We start from the raw sequence: 19667 nt of genomic DNA on the forward strand, positions 1-19667 counted from the left end.
AAGGAGGATTCGGGCGTTCCTGTCCCTATCCCCCTATGTGTTCGTGTGCAGGACACTTGACGCTAGACTAGACATGCACGCGCACACGTGCTGATGGTTACTTTCTGAATTTCTCCTATGCGCCGTCTGCCCATTGGCCAATGGTGCCAAAACAGAGGTAGGGGAGCCAGCAAGAGATCGCTTGACCGCGTAACGAGCAGGCGTACTGTATGTAAAGGGAAAGAAAAAAGGGGACGGCTGCATGGAACCGGCTTGCAATTTTGGCAGTAGCAACGAATTATCCTCGGCCGGTACGTAGGCGGGTTTTCCGTCGCTTTCTAGTGACGACTACAGGCCCCCATCTTTTCTTGCACGGCGATTTGGGTCTAAGGATGAGCGGTCGGAGTGGTGGAGATGAAGAAATACCTCGGTGCATCCCCCGAGCTACCTGCGAAGGGCAAGGAGAAATGAACGACACTGGCTTGTTCCGCGAGTGGACAATAGCTAAGCCTAGGCAACTTGAACGAGGTGGGGTTCATGATATCCGTAGACGAAGGCACTTCATTGCAGTCTGTGTGAAGGACTGAGCGGAACTGAGGACTGAGCATCGAGTGCCAAGACAACCCTGGAGAGCGGATTAATGAAGATGGGTGTGAAGTTGACCAGGGGAGGTAGGGAAACTACATAATGACTGGGGGCATTTGATCTGTGGGCTCAATGAATGGAGGATTCCCCGCTACCAGACCGCAGCGTTTTCCTAGCCTAGGTAGCGCTGGCTGGCAGAACATGTAAGTAGTGCTAGTGGGTATCCATTAAATGGCACCTACATCCAGATGTTAATGGCCTGTGGTAGAACGTTCGCTAGAGCGTGTGAGAGATGAGGTCGGCGTTCTCGTTGGCGATCTTCATGGCTTGTTACGGAAAAAGGCAGATCGAAGTGCTCCTGGAATTTATGAAATGTATGCAATACATCCGTTCGGTCGTCTGGCTTGGCCGAAGTCGACCTCAAGGCATGTGTGATGTACATACATATGCAGTAGGGACGATACGATGTTATGATGACCGACTAAGAAGGGGGATCCTGGAATAAATTAGTATCACCTACCAGGGCCGTCCATATCGACACGCTCGCAACCACGCCACGGCCGCGACCCCCTGTCGATACAAGGCATTTAGACTGCTTATTAGCCGTATCGCAACAAAGTCGCCCTCGAGAGTCAAGGTAGGGGTTCAATTTGTCTGAATTGGGAAACCTCATGCTCCAGGTTGCGTGCAACTATCCCTTTGTTTATTTTTCCCTCTCTCTTCCATCTCCTGTGTAGTGTTGTCTTTTTGACTAGATTATCCTTAAACTTCTGCGCCATTATTACAAACGGTCCGCCCAACAAAGTCAATGTGCCCGACTTTGATACACCAGACGCACAGGACTCGACCAACCCCGCGAAGTGAGGAGCATCGAGAAACAAAAGGGACGGGACTTTGATGCCATTTCGCGGAGTTGCATGCCTAAACCTGCATAGAGGCTGCATGAGAACAGTTGGCCCAGACGGGAGAGACTGAGAGCTCGTGTAAATTTTTTTATGATTAAATTTTTCTTCTTCTGACTTCTCCGGTACTAAACCAAATCATTCCAAACCGACTACACCGGGGCCAAACTTTAAGACAAAAAGCAGACCCTCAAAGTCGCGGCGTCCGCTCGAAGCTCTCTTCAAGCTTCAAGCTCAAAGCTCTCGAGGGAACTAAAGTCCGACACCTGCAGCAGCGCAGTACCTATACCGTATACCCATACCCATACCTATACTCCGCTCAGCGTTGGTTTCGGGCCATCGATCGCAAGCAAAGCCAAAAAGCCAATATCTCATATTGACACACGGCGACTGCCATTAACTTGACGCTTCTATTTTGCGGGTAGCGTCGTCTGTGGTTTTTTTTCTTCTTCTTTCTTTCTCTTTTGCATCACCCTGCGGTTGTTACATTCTTTCCGTCCCAGCATCTGCATGAGCATTTGTTGTATTTGCTTCTCCCCAGTCACGGACATTCACCGGCACTTCTACGACGGCTGCACTGCACACAGCTGCCTCGCCTTGATCGCCGACTGTTGGTCGAATTATTGTCGACTTTTAGAACAAAGGGAAACCACGACGATAACTGCCCGCATTGTATTGCATCCCTGAGACCCGATCCAGCAGGGGAACAAAGCAGTTGCAACCTCGACAAATATCCACACACGTCCGCAAGCACAATACAAGACAACACAATAGACACTCGGTCAGTTCGATCGAATCTGATCCCGCCCGCCCGCACATTGCATCGCGGTAACGCGAGATCCTGCGGCAGAGGGGCAGGCAACGCCCTCGACCTGATATGATATGGACAACGCTCTGGCTCCGCTCGCCGATTACTTCTGGATCGCGGGTATAGAACACATTTCTTACCAGGATTTCCCGGTACCCAACACATCGACGGTAGAGACGACTATAGAAGAAGATGGAGAAAACGACGAGGAGTTGTATAAACGTGATTCCAATGTCGGCCCCGCAAACAAGGTCATTGCTCGGCATTCACGCCAAAATTCAGGCAACCGGCTTTCGAAAGCGTCCCTGAAGACTTTGGAGGAGGTCGACGGCAACACAAGGAGTAATAGGAGTAGTGCTACTATACGACCAAACCCACCTCCTGGCGGCCTTGGCATCACATTACAAGATGGTATCCCCGGTTTCTTGCAGGACTTCGACTTTGACGAAGCCCTTTTCAAATTCGCCGCCGAGAGGGAGAACTTCCTGGAGGATCTCAGTTTCACAGCAGGTGCCAACACCAAGGCGAGACCGCCCATGGTCAACCCTAGAGCTGAGAGGATCAAAGCCGACGAAAATGGGAGAATGAGCCCGTTGAAGAATCTCCGGGGTAGTATTCGGGGGAGTATACGACGGAAAATCAGCTTCAGGGACATGAATAGTGTGCGGAAACAGCCTACACCTTCGAAACCTGGTAAGCCGTCCTCAGAACCTGCCCTTCCTCGTGATGTTCGCGAACAGAGCAGAAAGGGGCATTGACGCCCAAGCTCATATCATGACTGCGATACAAGCTGAAAAATGTACTAACATACGCAATCAAGCTTCCGTGCGGACTTCCAAGAGACTAAGCAACTACAATTCTGTTATTCCACCCCCTGAACCACTCAACCTCGACCCAGACATGCACCCCTTGAAGCGACGTTTTGAGCCCGAGCTACTCGACAGATATCCCCCACGAAACGCCACGGAGGATCTCGCCAAGAGAGGAAGATTCCCTGACTATGTGCCCATGTTTGCCTTCCCGAACGACATTCAGATTGTATCTGCCGACGACCGGCCAAGATCGACGTGGCACGGCTTTACGATGACCTCTGACGACAATTCTAAGATATATGGCGTTACCGTTATTGTTTGGACCGCCGTAGCGGCGAATATCGCCGAGGACATTGAACGGAGATGCGAGCGCTGGAGGCAAAGCCACATGAGTGGTGAAGAGAGAGAGCTAGCCACGAGTCTTGGCTCGAGACTTGCGGCTGAAAGGGCACATCTCTCGCAGCTGCTCGCAAAACTGTCCACTGTACCCTCCGGCTCGAGGGAGCGAGACATGATGGATGACAAGATCAGCACAGTGGAGGAGAAGATCAGTCTTATGACGGAGATGCTCAGACCCCTGAGACACGGGGCAGCTTCCAAGATCGACGGACTGACCGCTGGTGAGAGCGGTCTATGGATTCCACGAGCTTTTGGCATCCTTGGGAGGGACCCTACCCGTCTGACCTTTTGGAAGGATTGGCTTAGAGCAGTGGTGGTGCCCATGAATGATGGTGCAATCCTACGAGTCCCGCCTACCTCGCCCCGTATCGGGCGTTGGCAACCCTTGGAACGATACGTCATCAACCTCTGCGCAGAGGCGTTCAGTCCACTCAGTTCCAAAACCCAGGTCGAAATCAGTGTTCGCGAACTGCGCCTCTATGCTCGAAAAGAAGCGGAGAACGAACTCCCGGGTGCTCGCAACACTGATATATATGCTCTGTTTAGGTGCTTGTCGCTCGAGAACATCGTGGCTCTATTCGAGTATACCCTATCTGAGTCAAGAATCATCTTCCTATCATCTCACACAGCCATGCTTCATCTGGCTTGCCACGCGCTCGTCAGCCTCCTGTACCCCCTAAAATGGGCCAGCATCTTTATTCCAATCCTACCCGCAAGGCTTCTGTCAGCCCTCGATGCTCCGTGCCCTTACATTGTCGGCATCGAGCGAAGGTACGAGAACGTGGAGCTGCCCGATGATGACTACGTCTTAGTTGACCTCGACAAAGACACTATTGATGCTACATCACAGCCTGTACGCCTTCCTAAGCAGCATCGACGCAAACTGATGTCGCTGCTACAACTGGCTGCTCCTCATGCACTTAGATATGGTGTTGCTACTGGCCCACCTCCTTACGCCATGGAGTCTTTTCCATACGACTCCTTCTCAGCTGAGTTTGGGTCCATCTTCACGGAGAGAACCGCGCCAAGCACGCTTGGCAAATGGGTTGCCCAGAACTCGTCTACATTCGGAGAGCCAGACGACACTTCTTTACCGCGAGCTCCTATTTTCAACACATTTGCTCACGCAAAACCTGGCACTGCGGAACGTCCTACCACGAGCAAGTCCAACAAGACTAGTAGTCCACCAAACTCAGTCTCACCGACCTCTGTATATTTCCCAGCGTTACCTGCCACCCCGATCTCCAGGAATGACTCTGGCTATGCGCTTAATGCCACGTTGCGTGAGAAGCGATCCGGCACGTTCGAGACGAAGGAAAGACGCAGCTCCTCGTTTGGGCAAGGCCCAATCGTCCACCGCCCGGGGGTATCATACTTGAATGGACACCAGCAGAACATGTCCATTTCAGCCATCTCCGTCGACTCTAAATCATCTTATGGTGGATATGCTCCATCAACATACGCTCAATCGACAATCGCCGCGTCAACTATCATGCCGAACATGCTGGTTCAGCCAGTCAAGAACACTGAGACAATTGTCTGGGTGGAAGGTCACAACTTCAACTTTACTGCCCACGACAGCTTTTCTACCTGCTCGGTGTGCGACGAACGAGCTGAAGGTGATGGCATTTACAAATGCTCAGGATGCATGGCAGTCTCACATGGACGCTGCTTGGGCTGTGTTTGTCTAGTTTGCCCGGCAGCCTTCAGTGCCGACAAGGTTCGCGCCTCGTTCGTTCGTTGCCTTGCCAGTATGTTCTACACATATAGAAGATATATGGGACGTCCTACAAGGGATCAGAAGAAAAACGGACAAATGTATGCTTTCGACATGAATGGATTCATCAAAAGCCTGCCATATGACCAGCAGGAGTACGCTACTATGCTCAAAGAAACGCAAGGTTTGTTTTGATCCCGATCTGACTCAACTAATTCGAACTGACGCATTACTAGCATTCAATGAATTCATACATGAACGCGAAACGCAGCCTGGCGCGTCGCCATCAATTCGGCTTTTCGATGAGATCATCCTCGCTAAGAAAGCGCGTGGCAAAACCGGGTTATCCGGATTGTCTCGACTTTCCACCTTGAGAGCGTCTCACGGAGTGTCCCAGTCAATGCCAGGGATACAGATTCCGAGCAGGCATAGCAAAATGCAGGGTTACCTAAATGATACGGAAGACCATATTTGGAGAACCGCATCGGTGCCAGTCCCTAATGCCAAGTTTGCCGGCGACTACCGTGAGGTGACCACACGTGTCCCTACCAAACTCGACGTCTCATTCATGAAGGAACCCAGAGCCATCGCAGGCGTGCCGAGGGCTGAGCCACGCAAGAAGGGCTTCTTGAGGAAACAAGTCCCGAGTATGATGATGCTGGGCGGTTCTACACCAGTATCTCCCATCTCACCAGACGGATCAGCTTGAGCCGTCAATCACATGATGGCGGCACATGACGAACATGCACAGAATTAAAAATTACTAGAAACACCAACTTGAGAATGTACGATTAGACCAGGGCAATATTCATCCTCATAGCGCAGCGAGCGATTGTATTATAGCGCAAGCGTTTTTGGCAAGGATGGATTACGCTGGCAGCAGCTAGCGGATGGAGGGGAAACCGGGACTTGGATCAGGACAAGGGAAAAGTCGGCAACGTGCGCGACCAGCCAGCCAACAGATTTTGGCGTCCAGAGGACCAAGACCACACTGTATACGGATTTCGCGTTTCGAGTTTCGCATTAATATCTGCCTGAGAACTTGGGGGCACATGAAGAGGACTTGATAACTTCCGGGGCAAGCCAGACTTGAATATGTGAAGGTGGTGTACAGAAGAGACTTAGAAATGATGCGCCATGATAGAAAACGAGGCTCTGATGCGTCATATCAATGATCTGACTTGAGTTACAATTATCATCATATCATGGTCCGCCCCCGATGTGATTAGCGACGAACAATCCGCTGCATCGCGGATGGGTATATTGTATGTTGCTCTCCACCCCTGGACTTTCCCGATCCATTCCACCGTCATCCGTGCTGTTTCTGAAATACCAATCTGCCATGGTTACCGATATTCCCGCCTACGCCGCCACCTTCGGATTTGATCCCAAACTCCCACTGTCACCACCTCCATCCCCGGGCCGCGGCCTCGGCTTGGGCTGCTTCTCGTACGCATTGGGACTCGGTCTCCTCCTCCTCCTCCTCCTCTTCACCTTGCCCCCCGTACCAGCCCCTCTGGCTCCTCCTCCTCCTACCCCTCCACCAGAGTGATCGTGCGAACATCCATCCTCGCCATGCTCGTGACCCCCGCCTACTTTCCTCCTCCTCGCCCTTCCCGAACCCGAATCCGACGAACCCGAGGACGAGTCCGAGTCCGAATCCGACGACTCGGAACTGCTGCTCTCCCCCACCGCCCGCGGCGCGTGGTATATGCAGCACACCTTGCTCGACTTCCGCCCCAGCCCCTCGTTGTCCACCACGCTCTCCGCCCACTGCACCCGCGGCCCGCCGGACACGTGCGCGCCGCGCAGGCGGAGGATCGGCGCCGCTGCAGGGGGTGTGTTCGTGCTGTTGCTCGTCTCTTCGGCGCTGCCGGATGTGGTGCCCGTGGCGGTAATGGTCTGGGATCCCGCGCCGGCGGCGGTGCCGGGCTGGCGTTGGGGCCCGCTCATTGTGTTGTGTGTGGGGGGGGGGGGGGGGGGGGTAGGGAGCTCTCGGGGTATGTGTACGTGTGTGTGCGCAAGAGAGAGAGAGATAAAAGAGGACGGGAAGAGTTGAGATGGAATGCGAGTCTGGTCGCCGATCGATGTAACGCCCTTCAGAGGTTGGCTCGTGATCGAAGAAAACACGCTGGGTGAGCAGTACCCTGTCCCGAGGCGGGTTTGCCGCAGAGGTGAGTATAAGGGGTGTCTGAAATCGTTTCTTGGGCCGTGGTGAGAGGGATGCGGCTAGAGACCGAACATTGCTTGGATGGAAATTGAAATCAGCCGCAACTTCTCTGGTAAAGCAGGATGCGAAAATGATGTGACTGAAAAGAATTACGACCAAAAAAAAAACCACATTGGGCGAGTTTCGTTGCCGAAAGGGACCCTTAGAATGATGGCAAGCGTGGGGCAACCGCCCGCTTCAGTGGGAAACGTCAGCGAGGGGCTGATTAATTTAACTGGCGACGTGCCCCGCGGTTTTCTTTCGGTATCGCCCGGCGAAGGGCCCCGGTTATGTGGTCCCCCCCCTTAATGTACAGGAGCACTTCTTCCACCTGCTATTTTCCTGTTAACCGACGCTCATGCTCCAGAGTCCAAACGTGGAATGAGGAAAAACGTGCTAGACCAAACAAATACTTGTTCTCCATAGACAAGGTCTGTTTTACTTTTTGTACAGAGTCTTTAGGGGATAGTACGACAAGTTAGTCCAGGTGAACAAAATCCCCGGGGCAACAACGAAGATGTAAGATGCCATGATCCAACTATGATTAAAAGACACATCGTCTACGTCTACGTCTCAAGGCGTGTAGACCTGAATTATTTCAATGTTCTGTACAGCTATAGTGAATCACGGAACTGTTATTTTTCCCCTTCCAATAAGTAGTTTTCAACGCATGATGCTGACACTGAACATATACAGTACTACAGCGACTTTGACTCTGAATCCTGGTGTAAGAGAGATTTTTATGGGTTCAGGGCCTAAGAAATGCCTAATCAATAAAGACATCATCACATCAGCATGGACTCAAATGCCATAAGTCGGCAGAGAAGTATTTACTCCGTGGGTTCAATGTTATTCCTATAAGTCCGATATTTGTCGGATGGACTAGGAAAAGGTAAAAAAAAAAAAAAAACCGGTGAGATATCAGAAGTGACATCTGGCATCAGACCATCATATACGTGACATCCACCGCTGCCCCCCCTCCTCCTTCAATACAATATGGTAAGACCTCCTGGCTGCAGCCAAGCTGAGCCGAATACATGCTTCCAACAACTAATTGCCACCCACGCCTCGAGATAGTCGATATATATCAGCTATGAAGAGACTACCCACAAAGATTCGGGCGCTGAACATGGGAAACTAACAGTGCGCGATCATCTATGGAAGATTGGGAGTTCACGGATCAGACGCATAAGAGCGCGACATGGTCAACCGGCATCCCTTAAACATGTCATGGCGCGGGTGTCCTCACTCGGGTTCGAGACAGTCCGTACCAACCAAGACGTTCGGGACCGGGATGCATAAACTTGAAACATAAGCGTCGCGAGGGAATTTTCGTTTTCGAAATCGCTTTTCTCAATCTCGTAGAAGTGGTCGGAAGGCCATGGCCTTCATGGCCACCGGACAACTGGATCACGACAACACACGAAAGTTGCCCGATCGCTTTACAGGTCGCATAGGGTTTAGCATCTGCTGATGTGACTGTGAGAAGCCCTCTTTCCTTATAGCATACACTGACTCTGCACTGTATCATCCTATAACACACATACTGTATACAATCCTCACTGTCCAAGTGAACAACAAATTAAGAGAAAGGAAAGGGCGTGCCCTTCTGCTATGCTACGCTTCACACCACTGCCGACGATTCGTCTTCTCCTGGGACTTGGCCGTGATACTCCCCTGTTTGGTTCTGCGTCTTGGCCCACCAGATCTTGAAACGAGTGGCCTCCTCAATCTGAATCCTCTGCTTCTCGATGATTCTCAGCTGCGAGTCGAGCAAGCCCTGCTGCATCTGGACCACGTCCTGGGCATTGTGGATGCCTTCTGCCAATCGCCGATTCTTGTCCTCTAGGCCGTTGACCCGGGCCTGGAGCTGCTCCTGGGTGCTGCGGATGCTGTTCTGTAGCCGGTAGTTCCTGTCCTCCAGATCCTTCACCCGGGTCTGCAGCTGCTGTGTCGAGCTAGGGACGCCGAGGCAGCCCGAGTATTGTTCCAGCTTCGCCAGGCTGTCGGGGTCCGGATGGATCAGCTCAGCTGTTGCTTGCCGCGCCAGAAGAACGACGACTTTGGCCAGTCGGGGCACGCGCCAGGAGAGCTCGTAGACTGCCGCGAAGAAGCTGGGTAGGCTCTCGCGGTATGGATTGTCGACTTCCCTTCGCCGACTGTCAACTGCCCTTCGACCCGTGCAGGCGAGGGGATTCGCGGCCCGGCGGCGGGCATCAGAGGTGGCAACACCGGCATTGGGCAAAGCTGTTGTGTTCACCATTCCCGGCTGGTTGGTATGGGTATAAAGACAAGGCGTGTAGACATTGTGCGGACGGTCGGTGGCGGGGCAGAACATCTCGCCGGTGACAACATCGGCAGAAGCAGTAGTAGCGGGGCCAGATGTCGTGCTTTGTGAGTGAATAGTAACAGACGAGTGAGCGGTAGATTTGGTGCTCGCTGGAGAAGCGGTGGTGGTGGACGCGAGAGTGACATGAACAGTAGACGTAGAGAAGACGGTCTCTGTAGCAACAGGAAGAGCATGCCGACCGTCAGCTGTGGTGTTATCTACCAGAAGCTTGTCCGCCATGGACACATCTGGTCTTGGCGGCTCGCCGTCGTCGACGTCGATTTTCCCCAGCCCGCGGCGAGTCGTCTCAAGGGTAATGCCGTAGATGACAGCTGTATCCCAAGAACAACACAAATTGGTCAGCATTCCGTCACACAGAAGCCTAGGGGATGAAAAGGAAGGCACCATACAGATGATTGCCAAGAGCGCCACGAGAATGATGAGTAAAAAGCCCGTCAAAGGCATGGCATCTCTCATGTTGATTGGTCTCTCGAAGGTGCGTTGGTACCATTCGCGGGCGACGAGAAAGGGATTTCGCATGGTCACTTTCTTCGATTCCCGGGCTAGAGTTCAGTGAAGAAAGTCGTGGGATGCCGTATGAGTTGTTCGTTGTGGTTGCAGGAGCCAAATGTGAAACAAGTTTTGTGAATAAGTGCACATGAAATCAAGCGTTTGAATCAGAGGGACAACTAGATAAAGAGTTCGATTGTCCAGCCGGGTACCATCAGCGATCCCCAAGCTTACGACATCGAATAATCGAATAGTCAAGCTCGAATAAACCATAACGATTTGAGTGCTAAATATCGAAATCCATATCAGCACAGAAAATCTTACATTTGGCGACGTGACTGCAGTGACCTTGTGTATTCAATACTATACTATTGGCTCTTTACTCGATAGTCATGAAACTTCCAATGCATTCAAGTATTATTTGTCGTTACTCGAGTCATATCTTTGTCCGTCAATACAAATATATACCTACTGCCAGTGGTTTGTGAATTGGTGTACTCCACATAAAAGTCCAAACCTTGGAAACAATTACCAAAGAATCACAAGTAATTATCATGTTAGCAAGTCTCATCTGTTGTGAGAGCCAGATGTTCTCGGGATAGTATCTGGCCTCTAGAGGAATATAATGGTTTCATCATGTATAACATTGAAGCATCAAAATCACCTGACTGGGGAGTGTCATGTCCATTATATTATTGCGGGATCATTGCCGTAATGCGCCTGATGTCGGACGGATTTGCATCATTGGCTGCAATTGAATTAGACAATGCTTGAAAATGTCCCAAAGTATGTGCTGTGCTTTTCCCATTTTGCCGATTAGTACATCCCAGTCTCTGCCGGCCCCCATCGAGCCACTATGCTACCAAAACATTACTAAACGCATCCGTAATCTCTCTCCTTGTTGGGGCTTCCGTCTGTGGCTTTTTCTTAGAAATTCCGAGGGCTAGCCTGTCCTGAAGGAGCTTCAGCAGCACCGGCGGCACGCTGTCGTCCGTTGCTCTGATTGTCAGTCGGATCATCTGCAGATGAGTGTTAGCAGGTTAATGCTCACGGGAGGTAGAAGGGTCATCTCACCTGAGAAGCGTAGTTCGGTTCCAGCCTCAACAAGCATCCAAACTTGCCACCTCCGCTCGTATGCATTACACTCGCACCGACAAAGTTCTTGCTGTTCGGATCAACGCCATCCAGGACGCCCCAGCGGAAGCCCTGGACTGTCTTGCGAATGAACGTCTCGTGTATCTCACGGGTATCGTGTTTGGACGCCAGACCAAAGATTTGTTGAGCTTCACGGGGCGCACCACCGATTTGCTTCCAGCGTTTGAAGAAATCGTCAGCAGCCAGTTCGGCCGGGTCCATGAATTTGTGGGCAGTCAATGGTAGTTTCAAAGTGAATGCTTGCAGGGCGCCGGCAAGATAGCTGATTCTGATCGTCGGTGGTTTCTCGAAGACTTTCTTGCATTCGAACATGATAACTTCTCTTGATTGTTGACCAGGTGAAATCTGACTTTCTGGCATGTTCTTCACGTCCCATGTCAGGTTCTGCTTTTCGCTCTCGTCAAGGTCTAGCGTGGTGGTAAAGGATGTCATTGGCGCCGGTGTCTTGTTGGTGAAGTACAGAATTAGGCAGGCAACTTGCCCTCTGTACTCGGAGCGGACACCAACCTGGATCTGTCCGTCTTCGAATAGGATACCGTCTGCTTTCAGCAACAGCTTGTAGTAGCCCTGTTCCCAGCCGGGCGACAAGTGAGCGGCACTGGCCAAGTTTGGAGGTTTGAGTGCTTTCTGTTCGTTGGGGCCGGCGCTCATGTCCAGTCCCATGAGGTCATTGTTTGCGTGGCCATTAGTACCATTGGCACCCTCATTAGCACCGGTACCATTGCTATTGCCGTTGTTCGAGCTGAACGTCCTCTTGAGACCAGCGTTTTTCGCCATGTTAAGTTCGGCTGCGTCGGCATTGGCGCTCTTTCCACCTACGACCCAAGTTCTCTTGTCGCTGGTATTGGCATGCTTCTGATGTAGCCTTGATAGGAGAGCGGACTGGCGCTCAGGAAAGGTTGGCATCTCATCGCATACCGTCCGTAACAGGTCATCAGTAGGCAGGCTTGCAATCGTCAGGTATTCGCAAGCTCTCTGCTGGAGTTCTGAGTCCAGCGTGTGACTGTAGATCTCGAAGACGTGAAGTAGCTGAGGTTTGATCTCTGGGAACAAGTTGACGTATTTGACAAAAGACGAGAGAATCATGGCGCGTGTACTGGAGGAACAAGCCGGGAGTTTGCCCTGCAGGGCAAGGAACTGCTCGATCGGACTGCAACCACTTTCTTCGGCGATTAAATGTCCGAACTCTCCCAGAATGTAAGCTCCTATCTTGACCAAGGTCTCGTGGCAGTGGTCCTGCTTGATGTGCTGGAGGATATTTTGTGCAGCATAGACCTGAAGCTCTTCATTGTTGGTTACAATTTGAATGACCCGTTGCCAAACCTCGTCACTCAGGTGATCTCCAGCAACAGCAACGAGACGAAGCGAGACATTGATGTACCATTGAATGTCGGTGGCGTACTTCTCGGTAAGGATGGCGATCTTAAGAGCCATCTCTTCTCTGATCGCAAAGTCGGCATTCTGGAGATAGTGTAGCAGCTCGGATACGATAGGCCCGGAATTGGTCGAGTCGCACATACTATACAGCAAGTCGAGACCTTTCCTGCGGACACTAATATCGCGATCCTTCAAAGATCCGAGAATGACGTCCTGGTGCTGCTTGATGGGGTCCAGGTTCTCTGCGCGGGCTGCCAGATGCGTCATAGCCTCCAAACCAAGATATCGCACATTCGTCTCCCTCGAGGTTATGAAGCGGCCAAGGCGTGTTGAGATTTGTCGCATCAGCGTTGTCTCCGTATCCAGATGAATGATCAAGTCGATGGCTTCAAAGAGCACTGCGTTTTGGGCGTTGTTCTGCTGTACGTTCTTATTCGATTCCATGGCAATATTGAGGATCTTCTGCAGCGAATCCCGAATCATGTCGCGAACATGACTATCCTCTATTGAACTGTCAGCAAAGCATATGGGTAGGAAAAGGTCGACGCACCTGATGGAGGAAAGTATTGTAGCAGCCGTAAAAGCTTGACCTGTATCCACGGGCATGGCACTTTGTAGTAGAGATAGTCGGAGGAGCAATCGCCGTCTATCAGGATGCGCTTCAGTCTCGAGGCAGCCTTGACATATGCGCCCTTGTATGCATCAGGGTCATCCTGAGCCACTGCCATAACGAGGGAGGTGACAGAGAGAGCAACGCCGAGGTCCTGGTCGTCCATAAGAGACACTATCCGCTCTGCCCATTGGGGCTGTACAATGCCTGGATGTTTGCGGTAGAGACGAAGGAGAGTCAAGGCCGCCTTCTTCTTGACGAACGCCTTTGAGGTTCTGCAGAGTATGTTAGGAACGACAGCTGCTGGGATCGGATGCACTGCACTCACGGGGAAATCAAAAGCCGGTGAACTTCTCCGCTGAGGGCCTCGCCCATTTCCCTGCCGCCCACGTTGGCGATGGCATGCAGAGCGAGGCAGTTGAACAATTCATTGTGATCGAGTAGGTCTTTTCGTATGCTGTTCACCACCAGGTGTAAGAGTTCGTGCTTCTCGTGGAGAAACAGGGTCACAGCCAGATATCCGATCTGCTTTTCGGAGTACTTGTTGGCGGAGATGAGGTTGACCGCTTCGAGATGGCCGAAATCAACGTTCCAGCCGAGGATGTATATATACAGCAGCTGGGCGAGAGGATTAGAGAGGCTGCTTCGAGCATAGGTGACGGGGTCCAAGTACCTTGCAGACGTATTTCTTTTTATGGTATCCGCTCAAGTTACCATCTGTGAAGACCCACGTCAGACGCCGACTCGTACTGGCTCTCTCCCGGGTGATTGATATTGTCGGGGTCGGGAGTCGACATACCTTTGAACTTCTGCCTGTAGTCGGAGACGAAGGGGTGCGCAATCAGTACGGTGGCTCTCGTGGTCGCGGGGGGCGCAGGTGCTTCGTGCTCTCCTCGGCTTACCTGATGTTCGCCAACTCTTTATTGATCCTTTTCTCTTCGAGTTCGCGTGCTCGGGCATTTCTCAAGTCGGCAATGAACTGAACCAGACCGCGCATGTTCGCATTGCTGCTACTGGAGCGGCCGAGGAAGCCGGCTGCGGCTGAGGATGCCATGGTGTTGTACAAATGCTCCTTCCCCTATTCCTATTCCTATTGGTATTTCGGGCTGCTGTTCCTGTTCCTGTTCCGATTTATAATCCGGGAGCGCAAACCAAGACGCCGTCCACCACCCGCGCGTCAATAGGAGGGTGCAACTGCAGGAATGGTCCCACCAAAGAGGACAAGAGATTGTAGAAAAAGCACGCTCAGTTTGCGGCTATGGTTGTGGAATGGTCAATTCGACATGATCGGGGTTCGCGGAGGTGTATGGAGGTTTCGGTGGGCTGCATGGAGGCTTGGGCGTAGGCTTTTGGGCGTGGGCTTGGGCGCAGGCTTAGGCGTAGGCGTAGGTGTAGTTGACAGGCGTAGGCGTACAGGAGGGGATGGGCCACTTTAGGGTCTCGCCTCGTCTCGTCGGGGGGTTGTCAATCGGCGCGAGCAGCTCATATGAGGGGTGGTAACGTCAAGGTTCAATGCCATTAAGCTGGCAGGGCTCGACGGTGGTTTTGTTTCAGTCAAGAGTATTATGCGACGACCTCATACGAGTGCTCAATCTTGAGAAGAATGTCTCAGGGAAGGCTTCATTCGCCAGACTGATCGGGAAAGGGTGTGGAGAGGACGTCCCAAGTCTGCTGTTGTCACAAGGATGTAAGTTACAGTGCTGTCAGAATTGCATGTAGGTATGTATTCAGCGGGTGAGCTTCTGACTGTTCCGCCCACTGCACTGCACTGCACTGCAATTGGGTCGGGGGAGGGTTTAGTTAGTGGCATTGCGGCCCCATCAAACCACCTGCACATGGCCCGTGGGCCCTCGCATCCTCGCATGCTCGCATGGAGGCGAGGCCGGCCCAAGTCGCATCCAGCTTAGTCTCTCCCCACCTGCCGAAATCTGCCAAGCTCAACATTAGTCTACGTCTGTTAAAGGCTTGCAAGGATGAAAGCTTAAGCTCACTTTTAAACCGACAGGCGCCTGAGGAGCCCCGAGGAGCTATTCAACGTCACGACTTGTATCAAAATAAAATGTTTGGGCATTTCCGTCCCACTCCTTCCCTTGGCGTTCGACTCCAGAATGTGAACCACCACGTAAACAACCCACGAGGATGAAGCCTACTCTTCAGCCACCGACCTCGTCTCTCATCCGAGCATGTAGCACTTCAATTACTCCCCGGCCTTGCACCCTCGCCTCCAGGATACCTTCCATATCCACGCGTAGGTCCTATGCGTTTACCTCAGCCGGCGCACCCTTGTCCCAGGTCTTCAACCGACGAACCAAGTGGCTGCAGAAGGAGCGCGCCGCTGCCAACGTCGCCGAAAGCCGCACTGCCGACTACCTCAAGGATGAGGTAGCCACGCGCCTCTGTGAGCGCCTGCTCGACATCAAGCGCCACTACCCGAAAGTCCTCGACATTGGCGCAAACTCGTGCAACATTGCTCGCGCCCTGGTCACCCCCGACCCAGACCCAGACCCCAACATGCCAGTGGCGGAACCACTCGTCACGAGGGTCGGTCATCTGACAGCCGCCGACTCATCAGAATCCCTTCTCTTCCGGGATGCAGAGCTCGATTTCAACAAGCAGATCAACATGACGAGAGACGTCTTGAAGGACGAGGAAACACTGCCGTACGACGCCAATTCATTCGACCTAGTCCTCAGCTCCGGAAGTCTGCACTGGGTCAACGACCTCGTTGGGTTCTTGTCACAGATCAACAACGTTTTGAAGCCCGACTGTGCATTTATGGGCGCCATGTTTGGCGGCGACACCTTGTTTGAGCTGCGAACATCGCTACAGCTCGCTGAACAAGAACGCCGCGGCGGCATCGGCCCCCACGTGAGTCCACTGGCAGATGTTCGGGATGTCGGTGGTCTGCTCCAGCGGGTCAACTTCAAGATGGTCGGTGTGGACGTTGACGACATCATTGTCGATTACCCCGATATCTTTGCGCTTATGCAAGATCTCCAGGCCATGGGTGAGGGCAACGCAGTCCTGGGACGCGAGATGGGCCCAATTGGGAGAGATGTCCTGCTGGCCGCGGATCCCATTTATAGGAGCCTACACGGCAATGAGGATGGAACGATCCCGGCTACCTTCAGGCTGATCTATATGATTGGCTGGAAAGAAGGTGCAGACCAAGCACAGCCATTACCTAGGGGCAGCGGACAGATCAACCTGAAAGATATACTGGAGAATAAATCATAAATAAAATATATACCCCCCTATCAACAAATAAGGTTGCACCCCGCTGAAGATCGTGATTCTTGCTTGTTAAGGGTCAAGAGCTCATTGCAGGTCGAAACGAGCACTGTACACTCGATGTGCCTGCTGGATGCTGGCAATAGTCGTATACATGTTTGCAGGCCAGATTGCTGCATGGGGTGAGCAATCATTTCCATGTTGCACGAACTAAATACGTAAACGAACTCCCTAGCTGGAGAGGCGTACTCAGCACGTCGCCATCACTGAGAAATCCTTCGAGAACCACGTGTACCTAAAATGTGTACGGGTGCCTACACTACATCAGGTTGTGTCTTTCGAGCAGCAATCTTGTTCTCGTTTCCCAGGTGGATATATAGGGGACGGAGATGGTTCCTTGACAATATTACTCATTAATCTTCTACCTGGAACAGACGCTCTCGCGTAAGCGGAATTTAAAAATGCAACGGCGTAAGTATCCTATCAATTCTTTTTCTTCTCATCATAACGCCTTTAGCGCATTTGCGAGTATCGGCGGACAAGTATGCCTTGTGTTTTGCAGCACTTCAGCTATAGCGTCCCCGTCCTACTACTCATTCCTGCTGCTGCGTTCTCCCCTTGCGCACCCCAACAGACCGGTAGGGGCAGAATGTGGCTGCGATGTTGGAAAGAGGATATAAACCGCCATGATACCTGCGTTCATCCACGGATGTCGCGGTACCTAGACCGAGGCTCGCCAAGACAGTGTTGACATCCGGGACCGGGGTATAGCCGCGACGGCCTTCGGCTTAGGGGTTAGCAACATGCCCGCCTGCCTCGCTCATATAGGCTGCCATTTCCCGATGGCACTTCCTCGTGGGACAGCTCCCAGGGACCGGTATTCGGGCCGTTTCCGCCGAAGAGCATGTTATGTTAGTATGGGCCGATTGTACCTGCGTACTTGCATGCACATGAAGCGTTTAGTTCTGGGTTGTGGTTGTGTCAGCATAACCAGATTTGGGATCTTGGCAATAACTAAGAAGGAACGCCGTATGGCCACTCTCTTTGGAGATGTATTGTCACTCTGTTCAAGGAGTAGGGATTGGGGGGGTTGGGGGCTGGGGGTGGTGCCAGACGACTCAGCTGAAAGCTTTTCATATGCCAAATCGTGGTTGTCCATGTTCGCGGATCTCTCAATTCAGTTATTGGGACTAGATAGGAGAAGTAAGAGGTATGTTCAGTCTGGAAGTAAAGTGAGAAGAGCAAAAGACGCCTAGAGACAACCCTCGCACTTGTGTAAGACTAGAGACGGCACTGCGAGTGCCATGATTTGTTGGCATCGCGGTACACTGGAATTTTCCCTTGAGAAGACATTCAATCGAGTGTAGAATGATGCCTTGAGTCCAAATCGGAAGACTCCCCAGTGTTCGCAGCAATTTGTTCCTACAGGTAGCGCCATCGGGTTCTGTAGCTCTAATCATGGATTCTTGACTCTGAAATCGGTTCGCCGGCTCGACACATGTGTTTCCTCCATACGGTAATTTGTCTGGATGAATTGGTTATCCGGGGTCTTACAAATCCGATGGAGAATTATGCTCTCCCGACCACCTCCGGATAAGTCACTGAATACTGTGCTGATCATCCCTGCACACATGCGTTTGTCCAGATTTAATTGCAACACCTACAACCTCCCCGGCTCCTTCGAGTATGCCATCGAGACCGCAGAGAATGGCCTGTTGGATGCAGTTGAAGCAATAATTCGTGTGATGATAATTATGCGTCTGGTTGATAAAGTATTCTGTTCCATTTGGCCCATGACGGAGCACCCGGTGGTATTCGCGCATGATCCGGTACACGCAGCGTAGCTGATGGATCCAAGCGGTGTTGTATGCGGTTTCATTATTGATTAATTCCGTCGACCTTATGAGATATGTGTAGTCCTGCCAGTCTGGTACTTTTACCAATCCTTACCCATCTTTAAACGTTAGCATTATGCATAACCTTGCAATAGAGAATTAAATAGAATATAAACTTACTTAGCAACATTCTAGTCCAATTCTCAAATATGCTATCGGTCACATTGGGATCATTTGGTCCGAGAACCTAGTCATCCGTCTTGGATTCGAACTTCACAAGCTTTGTTTTGACTGTGCAAACCAAGTTAGTTACGCTTATTATAAAGCCTGTGAAGCGTTGGAAGTGGCAAACTCTTCGTCGTGGAACTATATGCCCGGCTTTACTACCTCTCCGTCTAGACCTCCTAGTATAGTGAACAGAGTAAGTGATTGTGGTTGCAGAACCATACGATCAGGTTGATGGTAGAGGTGCGAAGGAGTAACACGGTGAATATTTGCCGTTGGTTGGGTATTCATTGCAGGTCGTCGAGAAAGGACTTTGGTGTTAGATGTTCATCGCCTTTCAGCACTAAGCTTTCGATAACCGATTCTACCTCCAAGTCCATGGCCGACTGTTTCAATACAGATTGTATTTGGTGGAGTTGCTATTAGGTGATAGGTAAGCTCGGTCCTAGATGTAATTGGGCTCATCAATGCAATATTCGGTTGACTCCAGTCTTCAGCTTCGGTTATGTGCTGATAGCTGTGCCTCTGAAGTGAAGACTGCTCGGAAAGCTGTAATCAGTCTAGTTGCCAATATGCCTAACCGAGTGATCACCCCAGAAAGTTCCATGAGACAGAAAAATGACCTAATTCACTAATAACTTAGAATTAGTATAACTACACCTTTAGTTCTACAAACCACCAATAATTTTATGTCCATCTTCCCATAGAACACTCTCCAAGCCACAAAATCTCATTTTTGGTAACCCAGACAGCTCGTCCAAGCATCAAAATATCAGTTTCTAACACCATTAGAATGAAGATCTCGAATGTTGTCTCAGCGCTCTTTGGTGCTTCTTTCGTCGCAGTAACCCCTGCTTCGCTTCCGCAGATGGTGTCATCGTCACGCTTGCGGTGTTTGGTTCTAAGCGCTCTGCGGAAGTAAAAGCCCTTGCAAACTGTGCATCAAAGAGAAAGCGTGCTGCCGCCCCTACTTCAAAAGAAGCG

At 51.5% G+C, this 19667-nt stretch overlaps 6 protein-coding genes across 6 annotated transcripts; 3 read left to right on the forward strand and 3 right to left on the reverse strand.

The window, feature by feature from the left end:
- Positions 1 to 2348: 2348 nt before the first annotated feature.
- On the forward strand, positions 2349 to 5911 carry BKA67DRAFT_590459 (DENN domain-containing protein; the record flags this gene model as incomplete). Its single annotated transcript, XM_046104591.1, has 3 exons — positions 2349 to 2967; positions 3095 to 5386; positions 5439 to 5911. 3 exons carry the CDS (start codon positions 2349 to 2351, stop codon positions 5909 to 5911), a joined length of 3384 nt encoding a protein of 1127 aa, XP_045960584.1.
- A 653-nt stretch (positions 5912 to 6564) lies between these two features.
- Positions 6565 to 7175, reverse strand: BKA67DRAFT_642504 (phosphatase inhibitor-domain-containing protein; the record flags this gene model as incomplete). Its single annotated transcript, XM_046105805.1, has 1 exon — positions 6565 to 7175. The coding sequence occupies exon 1, from the start codon at positions 7153 to 7155 to the stop codon at positions 6565 to 6567; it is 591 nt and encodes a 196-aa protein (XP_045960585.1). The 5' UTR covers positions 7156 to 7175.
- A 1860-nt stretch (positions 7176 to 9035) lies between these two features.
- On the reverse strand, positions 9036 to 10280 carry BKA67DRAFT_654697 (uncharacterized protein; the record flags this gene model as incomplete). Its single annotated transcript, XM_046106603.1, has 1 exon — positions 9036 to 10280. The coding sequence occupies one exon, from the start codon at positions 10278 to 10280 to the stop codon at positions 9036 to 9038; it is 1245 nt and encodes a 414-aa protein (XP_045960586.1).
- Positions 10281 to 11256: 976 nt separating this feature from the next.
- Positions 11257 to 14675, reverse strand: BKA67DRAFT_153537 (adaptin N terminal region-domain-containing protein). The gene is made up of 6 exons (XM_046095119.1): positions 14295 to 14675; positions 14192 to 14205; positions 14066 to 14109; positions 13721 to 14010; positions 13333 to 13667; positions 11257 to 13285 (listed from the first exon to the last, which is right to left on the reverse strand). The coding sequence occupies exons 1-6, from the start codon at positions 14444 to 14446 to the stop codon at positions 11316 to 11318; spliced, it is 2805 nt and encodes a 934-aa protein (XP_045960587.1). The 5' UTR covers positions 14447 to 14675; the 3' UTR covers positions 11257 to 11315.
- An 856-nt stretch (positions 14676 to 15531) lies between these two features.
- BKA67DRAFT_512052 (S-adenosyl-L-methionine-dependent methyltransferase) lies at positions 15532 to 16629 on the forward strand (the record flags this gene model as incomplete). The annotated part of the gene is made up of 1 exon (XM_046097443.1): positions 15532 to 16629. The coding sequence occupies one exon, from the start codon at positions 15532 to 15534 to the stop codon at positions 16627 to 16629; it is 1098 nt and encodes a 365-aa protein (XP_045960588.1).
- Positions 16630 to 17124: 495 nt separating this feature from the next.
- BKA67DRAFT_153572 (uncharacterized protein) lies at positions 17125 to 18015 on the forward strand. The gene has a single exon (XM_046095120.1). It carries the CDS (start codon positions 17427 to 17429, stop codon positions 17877 to 17879), a length of 453 nt encoding a protein of 150 aa, XP_045960589.1. The 5' UTR covers positions 17125 to 17426; the 3' UTR covers positions 17880 to 18015.
- Positions 18016 to 19667: the final 1652 nt, after the last annotated feature.

The sequence above is a fragment of the Truncatella angustata genome (assembly GCF_020726525.1).
Source record: "Truncatella angustata strain MPI-SDFR-AT-0073 chromosome Unknown BKA67scaffold_2, whole genome shotgun sequence".
In the NCBI taxonomy this organism is placed as follows: Eukaryota; Fungi; Ascomycota; class Sordariomycetes; order Amphisphaeriales; family Sporocadaceae; genus Truncatella; species Truncatella angustata.

Bases quoted from the DNA above. Each gene is read 5' to 3' on its own strand.
- BKA67DRAFT_153537 (XM_046095119.1), bottom strand. From the start codon at position 14,446: ATGGCATCCTCAGCCGCAGCCGGCTTCCTCGGCCGCTCCAGTAGCAGC. The intron at 14,011-14,065 runs GTACTTGGACCC...CCTCTCGCCCAG, and splicing joins AAAAGAAATACGTCTGCAAG to CTGCTGTATATATACATCCT. The intron at 13,286-13,332 runs GTGCGTCGACCT...ACAGTTCAATAG, and splicing joins ACAATACTTTCCTCCATCAG to AGGATAGTCATGTTCGCGAC.
- BKA67DRAFT_153572 (XM_046095120.1), top strand. From the start codon at position 17,427: ATGCCCGCCTGCCTCGCTCATATAGGCTGCCATTTCCCGATGGCACTT.